Genomic DNA, 13,182 nt, shown 5'->3' on the forward strand with positions numbered 1-13,182 from the left:
CGCTTCGCTTCCCTGGGCCTCGGCTCCCTCATCTGTAAAATGGGCATGAAGACGGTGAGCCAACGTGATGACCCCTTATCTCCCCCGGCGCTTAGGACGGCGCTCCGCACGTAGGAAGCGCTTAACGGACACCGACATCATCGTCCACGCACCCCGACACCCACACCCTCATCGAGAGGAAGCAGCGCGGCTTCGGGGCAAGGGCCCGGGCCGGGGAGTCGGAGGACGCGGATTCCCATCCCGCCTCCGCCGGCCGCCGGCCGCCAGCCGCCAGCCGAGTGGCCTCGGGCAAGTCGCTTCCCTGGGCCTCGGTGACCTCCCCCGGCGGATGGGGGCGAAGCCCGGGAGCCGCACGTGGGCCGAGCCGATGACCTCGCATCTCCGAGCGCCGCTCGGCACGGAGCGAGCGCTTATCGGACGCCGCCACGGTTATCGTCATGAAGTCGATTCAGGCCCGCCCCGCCCGCCAGTCGTCGTCCGACACGCTCTTCGGCAGGTAGGCTGACGCCGGTCCACAAGCTCGGCGGCGCGTAGCGTGACATGGAACGCCCGGAGCGGCGTCCCCCTCCCCCCCCGCCGCCCACGGACGCCGCCGCCGCCCACGGGCGCCCGGACAGGCACCCCCACGGTGGCTTCACCCCCCGCCCCGCACAGGCGGTTCCTGGCGTCCCCCGTCCACGCCGTGGCCGGTCGCGGCCCGCTAAGAGAGGCGCCTCCCGCGGCCGGCGACCTCGGCCCAGCCCCGGCCCCGCGCCGTTCTCCGCGCCGCCTGCAGGGGGCGCCGCGGCCCCGGATCGGCCGGCGGGGGGGGAGGGGGAGACGGGCGGAGGGGCGGGGCTAAGCGGCGGGCGGAGCCTTGTGGGCGGGGCTTGTCCCGGTCCCCCCTCCCTCCCTCCCTCCTCCCTCCCTCCCTCCCTCCCTCCGTCCGTCCGTCCGTCCGGGGTCCCGCGGCGGGGCGGGGCGGGGCGGGGCGTGTGGGGCGGGAGGCGGCTAAGATGGCGGCAGCGTCCCGCGTCCCGCTCCTCCCCAGCCCCAGCCCCAGCGCCGCCTCCTCGTCCTGCTGCCGCTGCCGCTGCCGCTCCGGGTGCCGCCGCAGCGCCCGCCGCCCCCGGGGCCCCCGGCCGGCCCGCCGGACCCCTGCCAAGCGGCCGCCTAGGCTGGGCTAGGCCAGGGCGGTGCGGGGCGTGCGGGGGGTGCGGGGTGCGGGGGGGAGGGATGGGGTCCCAGACGGTGCAGATCCTGCGGCAGGGGGTGTGGGCGTCGCTGAGCGGGGGCTGGTACTACGACCCGCACCAGGGCACCTTCGTCAACGCGCTGCATCTCTACCTGTGGCTCTTCCTCCTCGCCCTGCCCTTCGCCCTCTACATGGTGAGTGAGCCGGGACCCGCCCGCCGCCCCCCGGGCCCTCCTCTCCCCCCTCCCGCCCACTCCTCTCCCCTCCTTGCGCCCGCCCCGCTAGGCCTCCCCCTCGAAGCCCCTCTCTCGCGGCCGCCCTGGTAGGCCCCACCCCCGGGCCCACCTTCTGCCCCGCATCCCGGATCCCCCTCTCGTCCCCCCCCCCCGGCCCCGTGCCTACCCCGTTCTGCCCCTCGGGGCCCCCCCTTCTTGCGCCACCCTGTTCTGCTCACCCCCTGGGCCCTCCCCTTCCCCCCGCCCCCGCCTACTCTGTGAAGCCCACCCCTTGAACCCCCCCCTCTGGTCTCCCACCCTGTTAGGCCCCCCCCATCTGATGCCCACCCAGTTACGCCCCTCCCATTCTCGTGCCCACCCCCTGACAACCCCCCCTTGTACCCACCCCCCGGACGCCCCCCTTGGGTTTCCCCCCTCGTCCCACTTCGTGGACGACCCCCCGTCTTGTCGCACCTTGTTACGCCCACCCCCTTGGGCCCCCCTCTTTTGCCCGCCCCCTGAGCCCCTTCCGTCGCCCCGCCCCAGGACCCTCCTCTTGTCTCACCTTCTGGGCTCCCCCTCTTGCCCCACCCCCAGGACACCCCCCTCTTGCCTCCCCTCTTGTGCCCACCCCTTTCCTCCCCTTCACAGTCCTCCCCTCCCCTTCCCCCCCCGCCCTTCCCCCTCTCTCCTGCCCCCTCAGGCCCCAGGTTTCTTAGGGGTGCGGTCCTCGGTCCTGCCCCCGGGGCGCAGGGAGGAGGGGGCAGTGGTCAGTGATCGGGGAGGGGGTCGAAGAGGGCGGCCCCGGGCCCCCGCGGCTAGAGCGGGGGCCTGGCTGCCAGCGGGACCCGGGTTCTAATCTCCCTTCCACCGAGGGACTGCCGGGTGACCTTAGGCGAGTCACTTGGCATCCCTGGGCCTCAGTTCCCTCGTCTGTAAAATGGGGAGGGAGACTGTGAGCCCCACGTGGGACGGGGACGGCGTCCAATTCGATGTGCTTGTATCCACCCCGGCGCCGAGTCCAGTGTCCGGTACGGAGTAAACGCTTAATAGATACCGTAATAGTGATGAGTGATTTTTTTTTACGATCGACTATTGCCAGGATCTCTTCCCCAGTCGATCTGTCGGTGGTACTTGTAATAATAATGACGGTGTCCGTTAAGTCCTGACTGTGTGTCGAGCACTGTCCCGAGCGCCGGGGTAATAATAATGTTGGTATTTGTTAAGCGCTTACTAGGTGCCGAGCACCGTTCTAAGCGCTGGGGTAGACATAGGGGAATCAGGTTGTCCCACATGGGGCTCACAGTCTTAATCCCCATTTTACAGATGAGGTAACTGAGGCCCAGAGAAGTGAAGTTACTTGCCCACAGTCACACAGCTGACAAGTGGCCGAGCCGGGATTCGAACTCATGACCTCTGACTCCAAAGCCCGTGCTCTTTCCACTGAGCCACGCTGTAGTCGGGCTGGACACAGCCCCCGTCCCACGTGGGGCTCCCGGTCTTCATCCCGCTCTGGGCAGAAGAGGGAACTGAGGCCCAGAGAAGTGAAGTGACTTGCCCGAGGTCACCCAGCAGACGGGTGTGTAGACCTGCGGTTTGTTTGTTTGTGGAGCTTATTATCCGTTTCCCCTTATGGACTGTGAGCTCGTTGCGGTCCGGGGGTGCGTGTGTTAATTGTACCGTACTCTCCCAAACGCCTGGAACAGTGTTTTGCCCTCAGGAAGCGCTCAAAAAATACCACCGACTGAATGAATGAACGCGGGAAAGTGGCGGAACCGGGATTAGACCCTCAGGCCTCTCTGACCCCCAGGCCCGGGCTCCATCCACTGGCCCGTGCTGCTCCCGAGTGCTTATTGAGCGCTTAGCGTGCGCGCAACTCTCTACTGAACGCTTACGCTCTCGGCTTCCCCCGTGGGGTGAACAGCTCCCCGTGTCTGTGAGATAAAGTCTCTCGGCCAAACCTCTGTTCAACTGCCCCTTACTCCGCAGCCTCAAAACCAGAGTCGCCGCCTTCTCTGGGTGGTCTTTCCCTCTCTCTGCCTTCGGTAGTATTTACCGAGCGGCGTACTCGGCACCGGGAGCTCTCACGGTAATAACAGTGGGGGTATCCTTTAAGCCCTTACTCTGTGCCGGGCACCGTACTAAGCGCTGGGGATGGATACGGGCCAGTGGGGTTGGACACGGGCCCTGTCCCACGTGGGGCTCGCGGTCTCCAGCTCCAGTTTACAGAGGAGGAGGGAACCGGGGCTCGGAGAAGTGAGGTGACTCACCCAAGGTAATAATGGCGGTATTTAAGTGCTTATTGTACATCAGGCACTGTAATGATAATAACGTTGGTATTTGTTAAGCGCTTACCCTGTGCAGAGCACTGTTCTCAGCGCTGGGGGTAGAGACGGGGCAATCAGGTCGTCCCCCGTGAGGCTCACGGTCTCAATCCCCATTTTACAGATGAGGTAACTGAGGCACAGAGAAGTGAAGTGACTTGCCCACAGTCACACGGCCGCCAAGTGGCAGAGCTGGGTTTCGAACCCATGACCTCTGACTCCCGAGCCCGGGCTCTTTCCACCGAGCCACGCTGTACTAAGCGCCGGGGTGGATTCGGGCCGACGGGGTTGGACACGGTCCCTGTCCCACGCGGGGCCCACCATCTGGCGGGAGCACGGAGGGCGAGTGGGTATGTTTCCGACGGCCCGCTTGTCGTGGGCAGGGAGCACGTCTGCCACCTCTGTCGTATCGGACTCACCCGGGGTGCTTAGTACGGTGCTCCGCACGTGGCGAGGGCTCAGTAGATACCGCTGATTGAGTTCAGGGTTTGGGGGCGGGGGGGGGTGTCGGGAGCATCAGCCGGGCGTGATTTCCAGTGGTGTGCCGGATGGTACCCCGAGGAGAGGCGTCATGGCCCGGTGGGTAGAGCCCGGGCCCGGGAGTCAGAAGGTCCTGGGTTCTCATCCTGGCTCCGCCGCTCGTCTGCTGCGTGTGACCTCGGGCAAGTCACTTCACCTCTCCGGGCCTCACCGACCTCGGCTGTGAGAGGGGGTGACTTGGTAGCGGGACGGACTGGGTCCTGCCCGATTTGTTCGTATCCGCCCCGGCGCCGAGTACAGTGCCTGGCCCGTGGTAAGCGCTTAACAAAAATAACGTAATGATGATGATGATTATTATTGTTGTCGTTAGGGGGGTAGGGGAGGAGGGGGAGGAAAAACAGGATCCCTGCACTAAACCCCCTTCCTCTCGCCCATTCCGGTCCCTCGGTCGATCGTAGATTATACGGAGCGCTGTACAGAGTGCTTGGGAGAGGACTGTAGAACAATGAAAGAGAGGCATTCCCTGCCCGCGGTGAGCGGACGGTCTGGAAGGGGAGATGGACAATAGTAGGAAATAAAAACGGTGACGGATATGAACAAAGGTGCTGCGGGGCTGGGAGGGGGAATCGGTCAGGGGAGCAAGTCGGGGCCGGGGGATAGATGGCTTTATTTCTGTTCCCGGTAGCGCCGGGAACAACGGAAAGATCTGGTTAGTACCGTCGGGTTTCCACGGATCCGTCTGGCCCTTTTTCTGGTGGGAAGGGAAAAACCATCGATCGGGGTATTTAGCGAGCGTTTACTCTGTGCAGAGCACTGTACTGAGCGCTTGCTAGTTGCTAACAAGTCAGTCTCCGAAAGGGCTTTCTGTATAACAGGTTTTTAAAAAAATATTTTATGGAGCAAGAGCAGCCCCAGAGGAAGATGAAGGGTCTGTCTGCGGTGAAAAGAAAGAGGGGACGGGAACGGGCGGTGGAATGCCGATGTTGTTGTTTGGTGTATTCTGTCTGGGTCTTGACTAACTTTTGTAATTCTTCTGGATAAGTGGAGCCCGGGTAGGAAACGCCACACTGAGAAAAGCCCCATAAACCAGCCAACAGGTTGTGGTACTGCCTGCTTCCTGGCAGAGTGGCAGAGGTGTTTGGAGTTATTTTTGGAATGGGAGGTGCCTCGTTAGGAGAAATGCAGTCTCCGAAGTTATTGAAGCCGAAACGCTGGACTCGTGTCTGCGTTTATCGCAGTCGCGTCGCACTTGGTGACAGATGGGTGCTTGAAGGGAGACCCTGGTCAGCCACTATTCTTATTTTCTTCCGAGGTCTTTGTTCTTGTCCTATTTTTTTTTTTTTTGAAGGTTCACTCTGCAGCTGAAGCTTTTTTTTTTTTTCAATCGTTTCTGCCCGAGGGCTCCACTTACATTACGTTCTCCTTTCCCGTCGCCCCGAGACATGAGTCTTTTATACTCGTCTAGAGCGAAAAATGAATATTTCTGCCTCTTGCGCGCAGTCGTTCCAGGTGATGCGCATTAGCGGAATGGGGTAATCATCTTAAGGATGACATAATCAATTTTGGCTTGGCACCGAGACTTCCGGCCCATCCAGAGGACGGAACGTGGCCACCGGGAGCCGTGAGCAACGGATGTGGATTGGCGGCAGTGTTTCTAGGCAAAAGCTCGGCCTGACGGAGCAGAGCCGTGGTGGTGGGGAATACCGACCTAATTAACGGGCAGATATTAAATGAGGGGGAGGGGAGGGAGAGGGAGGAGGGCACAGCGCTCTGAATTGCCTCGCACCTCCAGGGGTACCCCCCTTCCCCCGGAGGGTCATTCGTTTGTTCATTCCGTCGATCGCTTCCCGGGGGCGGGACGCTGTACCGAACGCACGGGAGAGGGCGAGAGGACGGCCAACAGCCGTGTTCCCTGCCCACAACGAGCTTACGGTCACGAAGGGGAGGTTGGAGAGAAGGTGTCTCCCGTTGGGGGCGTTGAGGTGGGAGCCAACAGAGCCGCAAAAGTCTCCCCGATAAGGTGACCCGGCGGGCGATTTCTTTTTTAAATTATTTTTGGCGTCGACGCGAATGGATGCCGTTTTTTGGTGAAAGCGTTAGCTCGCCGTGGGTGCGGAACGGCTCTGCCAACTCTGTTGTTATTGGACTCTCCCAAGCGCCGAGTCCAGTGCTCTGCTCAAGCGCTCAATTGCGAGACGGGGATTAAGACCGCGAGCCCTGTGTGGGACAGGGACTGTGTCTAACCCCGTTATCTTGTATCTCCTCCAGCGCTTAGTACAGTGTGATTAGGGATTCTCTCTCTTTATAATAATAATAATAATGTTGGTATTTGTTAAGCGCTTACTGTGTGCAGAGCACTGTTCTAAACGCTGGGAGAGATACAGGGTAATTCATTCATTCATTCATTCAGTAGTATTTATTGAGCGCTTACTATGTGCAGAGCACTGTACTAAGCGCTTGGGATGAACAAGTCGGCAACAGGTAGAGACAGTCCCTGCCGTTTGACGGGCTTACGGTCTAATTGGGGGAGACGGACAGACAAGAACGATGGCGATAAATAGAGTCAAGGGGAAGAACATCTCGTAAAAACCGATGGCAACTAAATAGAATCGAGGCGATGTACAATTCATTAACAAAATAAATAGGGTAACGAAAATATATACAGTTGAGCGGACGAGTACTGTGCTGTGGGGATGGGAAGGGAGAGGTGGAGGAGCAGAGGGAAAAGGGGAAAATGAGGGTTTAGCTGCGGAGAGGTAAAGGGGGGATGGCAGAGGGAGTAGAGGGAGAAGAGGAGCTCAGTCTGGGAAGGCCTCTTGGAGGAGGTGAGTTTTAAGTAGGGTTTTGAAGAGGGAAAGAGAATCAGTTTGGCGGAGGTGAGGAGGGAGGGCGTTCCGGGACCGCGGGAGGACGTGACCCGGGGGTCGACGGCGGGATAGGCGAGACCGAGGGACAGTGAGGAGGTGGGCGGCGGAGGAGCGGAGCGTGCGGGGTGGGCGGTAGAAAGAGAGAAGGGAGGAGAGGTAGGAAGGGGCAAGGTGATGGAGAGCCTCGAAGCCTAGAGTGAGGAGTTTTTGTTTGGAGCGGAGGTTGATAGGCAACCACTGGAGTTGTTTAAGAAGGGGAGTGACATGCCCAGATCAGGTTGTCCCACGTGACGCTCACAGTCCACCCCCATTTTACAGATGAGGTAACTGAGGCACAGAGAAGTGAAGTGACTTGCCCACAGTCACACAGCTGACAAGCGGCGGAGCCGCGATTCGAACCCATGACCTCTGACTCCCAAGCCCGGGCTCTTGCCACTGAGCCACGCTGCTTCCCACTATGGCTGAATTGCACTTTCCAAGCGCTTTGTTCAGGGCTCTGCACACAGTAAGTGCTCAATAAATGTGATGGAATGAATACAGTGCCCGGCACACAGTAAGCGCTTAACAAATACGGTAGTATTGTGTACACATATATACGCACCATTATCTACCCCCACCCCCCACGAAGCAGGGTGGCCTAGTGGATGGAGCAGGAGCCTGGGGGTCGGAAGGACCTGGGTCCCGTTCCCGGCTCCTCCGATCGTCTGCTGTGTGACCCTGGGCCAGTCATGTCACTTCTCTGGGCCTCAGTTACCTTACCTGTCGAATGGGGATTGAGACTGCGAGGCCCACGTGGGCTGTGTCCAACCCGGTTAGCCTGTAGCTACCCCGGCGCTTAGTAGAGCGCCAGCCACATAATAGACGCTTATCCAGGTAATAAAAACAATGCCACTGAGCGGAAGTTCTGAGATGAGTTGCCGGCCGGATCTGGAACGTGAGAGGGATCGGTGGTCGGGTGAGGGGCAAGGGTTGCCCTCCGGCCCGCGGGCCGGGCACTTGAGTTGGTTTGGCAGTAGCGGAGGAGGCTGGTACCGAGCCATCCACACTCCCTCACCCGGCCTCCCTCCCCGCCCCGCCCAACCCCGTGGCCGGCGGCAGGCTCCCGAGGGTTGGCTGGTGGCCAGCAAAAGTGGGTCACCTCATTCTCTCTCAGAGTCCAACCTGACTAGCCCGCATCTACCCCAGCGCTTAGTACAGTGCCCGGCACATAGTAAGCGCTTAACAAGTACCGTAAAAAAAGTCGCCCTGCCTGACTTGCTCCCTTCGCTCATCCTCCCTCCCACCCCCACAGCGTGTGTGTATATAACGGTCATTTATTTGTTTATCCATCTATTTACATTAATATCTGTCTCCCCCTCTAGACTGTGAGCTCGTGGTGGGCAGGGGATGTGTCTCTTTGTTGCATTGTCCTCTCCCAAGCGCTTAGTTCAGTGCTTTGCACCTAGTAAGCGCTCAATAAATACAGTTTGAATGCAGGCAGTCTCACCATCGGCTGTGTCGTCTTTGAACGGAAGCAGTCAGTCGGTCAGGACATCTGTTGAGCGCTAACTCTGTGCAGGGCACTGGACTAAGCGTTTGGGAGAGTCCAATACGGCAGAGTCGGTAGACACGTTCCCTGCCCGCAGTGAGCGTCCAGAAAGATCTACGCCAGCCTTCCGGCGCTAAGAACGGTGCTCGGCACACAGTGGGCGCTTAGCAAATGCCATTATTATTATTATTGCCTTCCTCAGGTTACGTTGGGAATTTGGGACCCTTTCTTTGGAAATCAAAAGCCCGGGCTCCCTGGGAGGAGATTCTGTGGGTTTCCCTGCACTTGAGTCGAAGGGGAGAACGACAGCTTTAATGAGCAGTCCTCTGGGTCCTAGCGGATCAATGAGCTCTCGCCACTTTTTTCCTTTTCTCTTTCTCAACGGTATTTAATCAATCAGTGGTATTGACTGAGCACTTTGTACAGAGCGCTGTCCTAAGCACTTAGGAGAGTACAACAGAACAGAATTAGCAGACACGTTCCCCGCCCATAAGAGGCTTATTCACTCAGGCACTTGAGAGGCAGCGTGAATTAGCGGAAGGAGGACGTTGGGAGTCAGAGGACGTGGGTTCTAATCCCGGCTCTGCCGCTCATCTGCTGCGTGACCTTGGGTGAGCCACTTAGCTTCTCTGTGCCTCAGTTCCCTCTTCTGTAAAAGGGGGATTAAGACTGTGAGCCCCACGGGGGACAACCTGATTACCTTGGATCTACCCCAGTGCTTCGAAAAGTGCTTGGCCCATAGTAGGCGCTTAACAAATACCATAATTATTATTATTGCAATGTGCCAGGCACTGTCCTAGGCTCTGAGGAAGATTCAAGCTAAACCAGATGGTCGCAGTCCGTGTCCCACATGGCGCTCGCCCTATTGTACTTTCCCAAGCACTCAAGTACAGTGATCCGCACACAGTAAGCGTTCACACTTGGTATAGTGCTCTGCACACAGTAAGCGTTCGGTAAATACGATCGAATGAATAAATACGATCGAATGAAGCTCATCGGGTTGGACACGGTCCGTGGCCCACATAGTAACAGTAATTACGGTACTCGTTAAGCACTTGTCTGCCAAGCGCTGTTCTAAGCGCTGGGCTAGATACAAGTCAATCAGGTTGGATGCGGTCCCTGTCCTGTATTGGGCTCACATTCTTCATCTCCATTTTTTACAGATGAAGTAACTGAGGCCCAGAGAAATGAAGTGACTTGCCTAAGGTCACACGGCGGACCTGTGGCGGAGCCTGGTTTAATAATAATGTTGGTATTTGTTAAGCGCTTACTATGTGCCGAGCACTGTTCTAAGCGCTGGGGTAGACATAGGGGAATCAGGTTGTCCCACGTGGGGCTCACAGTCTTAATCCCCATTTTACAGATGAGGGAACTGAGGCACGGAGAAGTTAAGTGACTTGCCCACAGTCACACAGCCGACAAGTGGCAGAGCTGGGATTTGAACTCATGAGCCCTGACTCCAAAGCCCGTGCTCTTTCCACTGAGCCACGCTGCTTCTCGTCAGCCACGCTGCTTCTCGTTTAGAACCCAGGGCCTGCCGACTCCCAGCCCCGGGCCCTCTCCACTAGGCCACGCTGTTTCTCGGTATTTATTAGGCACTTACTATGTGCCCGGCACTGTATTAAGCGCTGGGTATTGGGGAAAGTGGGGGGGGGGGGGGGCGGAGGGAATACAAGTAGATTGGGTGTGGACACAGTCCCTTTTCCCGCATGGGGTTCACAGTCTCAATCCCCATCCCCGTTTTTACAGGTAAGGGAGTTGAGGCCCAGAGAAGTGAAGCGACTCGTCCGAGGTCACATAGAAGATAAGTGGCGGAGGTGGGATTAGAACCCCTGACCTCCTGCCTCCCAGGCCCATGCCCTATCCATATGAGGCTCACAGTCTTACTTCCCATTTTACGGCCGAGGGAACTGAGGCATCAAGTGAAGTGACTTGGCCAAGGTCACACAACAATAATTGTGGCATTTAAGTGCTTACTTTGTGCCAGGCACCGTGCTAAGCGCTGGGGTGGATACAGGTCCATCAGGTGGAACACAGTCCCTCTCCCACGTGGGGCTCACAGTCCCCATCCCCATTTTACAGGTGAGGTAACCGAGGCCCAGAGAAGCAAAGCGACTTGCCCAAGGTCACAGAGTAGACTAACGGCAGAGCCGGGATAAGTACCCACAACCTTCTGCCTCCCAGGCCTACTCTGCGCACGGTAAAGTCTTAATCAGTACTAGAGTAGGGAACCGGGGAGCCCCGGCTTGGGGGTCACAGAATCTGGGTTCTGATCCCAGCTCTACCAATGGCTTCCGGCGCGACCTTGGGCTAGTCATTTCACTTCCCCGGGCCTCCGTTTCCTCAACTGCAGAATGGGGATTCAAAACCTGTTCTCCTTCCTACTTAGACTGTGAGACTGTGAGCCCAGTGCGGGCCCCGGACTGGCTCCAGCCGACTTAACCTGTACCTATTCCAGCGCTTAACGGATACCATAAAACAAACAAACATCACGTTCAGGCCAAGGCCATAGCCCAGGTTTTCCTCGCAGCATGCTGCTTCTAGAAGAGAAACCCCTTCATTAGAGGAGGGCAGAGTGTTCTTGGAAGAGAGAGATTTTTCGCCGTCCAAGTACTCCCTTGCCTAAAAGTTTGGAGTGATTCGACTGGATCAATTGGAATTTTTGGGGGGGCAAAATTAACCGTCCTGGGGCGGGTTCATCCGCCAGGTACTCGGCAAGTCACTTCACTTCTCTGGGCCTCAGTTCCCTCATCTGTAAAGCGGGGATGAAAGCCGCGAACCCCACATGGGACAGGGACTGTGTCCAACCTGATTTGCTTGTGTCCGCCCCAGTGCTTAGGCACTGGCCTGGCACGCAGTAAGCGCTTAACAAATCCCACAGTTATTATTATTACTCTTATTACTAATTCATTGGGGTCCCTGGAACTTACGGTGTCAAAGAGAAGGAGCTGGTGCCGGTCACTCAGGTAAAGAAAGAACAGGGCTGAAATTCATCGGCGGTGATAAGGATCAGAGTAACTGTGGTACTGTAAAGCAGTTACTTTGTGCCAAGCACTGGGGTAAGCGAATCAGTCAGTCGTATTGATCGCGAGCTTACTGTGTACAGAGCACTGTACTAAGCGCTTTGGAGAGTACAATAGAACAGACACATTCCCTGCCCCCAGCGAACTTTCAGTCTAGAGGGGGAGACAGACATCAATAGAAGTAAGTACATTACAGATGCGAGGGTAGATACAAGGAAGTCAGGTCGAACGCAGTCCCGTTCCTAAGTGAGGCTCACGGGCTTCCTCCCCATTTGACGGATGAGGAAACTGAGGCCTGGAGAAGTGAGGTGACTCGTCCGAGGTCACACAGCAGACAGAGGGCAGAGTCGGGATTAGAACCTAGGACCTTCTGACTCCCAGGCTCGGGTTCTGTCCACCATTCATTGTCAGTCAGTCATATTTATTGAGCGCTTACTGTGTCAGAGCACTGTACTAAGTGCTTGGAAAGTACAGTTCGGCAACAGATAGAGACAGTCCCTACCCAGCAATGAGCTCACAGTCTAGAAGGGGGGAGACAGACAACAAAACAAAACAAGTAGACAGGCATCGCTATCATCAAAATAAATAGAAACATAGATAAATGCGCATCATTAACAGAGCAATAAATAGACACAAGGGCTGCGGGGAGGGCAAGGGGGTAGAGTAGAGGGAGGGAGTCGGGGCAATGGGAAGGAGGAGCAGAGGGAAAGAGAGGGCTCGGGCTGGGAAGGCCTCCTGGAGGAGGTGAGCTCTCACTAGGGCTTTGAAGAGGGGAAGAGAGCTAGTTTGGCGGATGTGAGGAGGGAGGGCGTTCCTGGACAGCGGTAGGACGTGGGCCGGCGGTCGACGGCGGGACAGGCGAGAACGAGGCACCGTGAGGAGGTGAGCGGCAGAGGAGCGGAGCGTACGGGGTGGGCAGTAGAGAGAGAAGGGAGGTGAGTTAGGAGGGGACAAGGTGATGGAGAGCTTTGAAGCCAAGAGTGAAGAGTTTTTGTTTCGTGCAAAGGTGGATAGGCAACCGCTGGAGGTTTTTAGGGAGGGGAGTAGTATGCCCAGATCGTTTCTGCAGGAAGATGATCTGGGCAGCGGAATGAAGAATAGACTGGAGTGGGGAGGGACAGGAGGAAGGGAGATCAGAAAGGAGACTGACCCAAGTTTGTACCAGCAAAGTAGCAGTTTGGATGGAGAGGAGAGGGTGGATCTTGGTGATTTTGGGAAGGTGAGACCGGCAGGTTTTGGTGACGGACTGGATGTGTGGGGTGAATGAGAGCAGAGTCGAGGAGGACACCTTTCTCTGGGGGAGTTCTTTCCACCCCAGAACTCTCTAAGATCAGTGTGCCAGACCAGGTGAACTCTGGTCCACCCCCATTTGAGAGGAAAGGGAGGGGGGAATCGGTGAATCAGTCCATGGTATTTGAGCACTTACTGTGTGCAGAGCACTGTTCTAAGCACTTGGGAGAGTTCATTACAGCAGAGTCGGTGTAGATGCCACAAGGAGCTTGCAGTCTAGAGGAGGAGGCAGACACGAACGGTGGATATCGGCCCGAGTGCCGTGGGGCTGAGGGCGAGAT

At 57.7% G+C, this 13,182-nt stretch overlaps 1 protein-coding gene across 5 annotated transcripts in view; it reads left to right on the forward strand.

Annotated features, from left to right (window-relative positions):
• Positions 1-1,189: 1,189 nt before the first annotated feature.
• The window catches only part of PCNX1 (pecanex 1), a 199,425-nt gene continuing 187,432 nt past the window's right edge, over positions 1,190-13,182 (forward strand). For all 5 annotated transcript variants that reach the window (XR_003757855.2, XM_029060164.2, XM_029060183.2 and 2 more), the window contains exon 1: positions 1,190-1,368. Coding sequence is in view for 4 of the 5 variants with exons in the window: in XM_029060164.2 (XP_028915997.1) it covers positions 1,216-1,368 (153 nt within the window). In the remaining variant the exon portion in view is untranslated. The remainder of the gene's footprint in view (positions 1,369-13,182) is intronic.

This window comes from Ornithorhynchus anatinus, chromosome 1 (genome assembly GCF_004115215.2).
Source record: "Ornithorhynchus anatinus isolate Pmale09 chromosome 1, mOrnAna1.pri.v4, whole genome shotgun sequence".
Lineage (NCBI taxonomy): Eukaryota > Metazoa > Chordata > Mammalia > Monotremata > Ornithorhynchidae > Ornithorhynchus > Ornithorhynchus anatinus.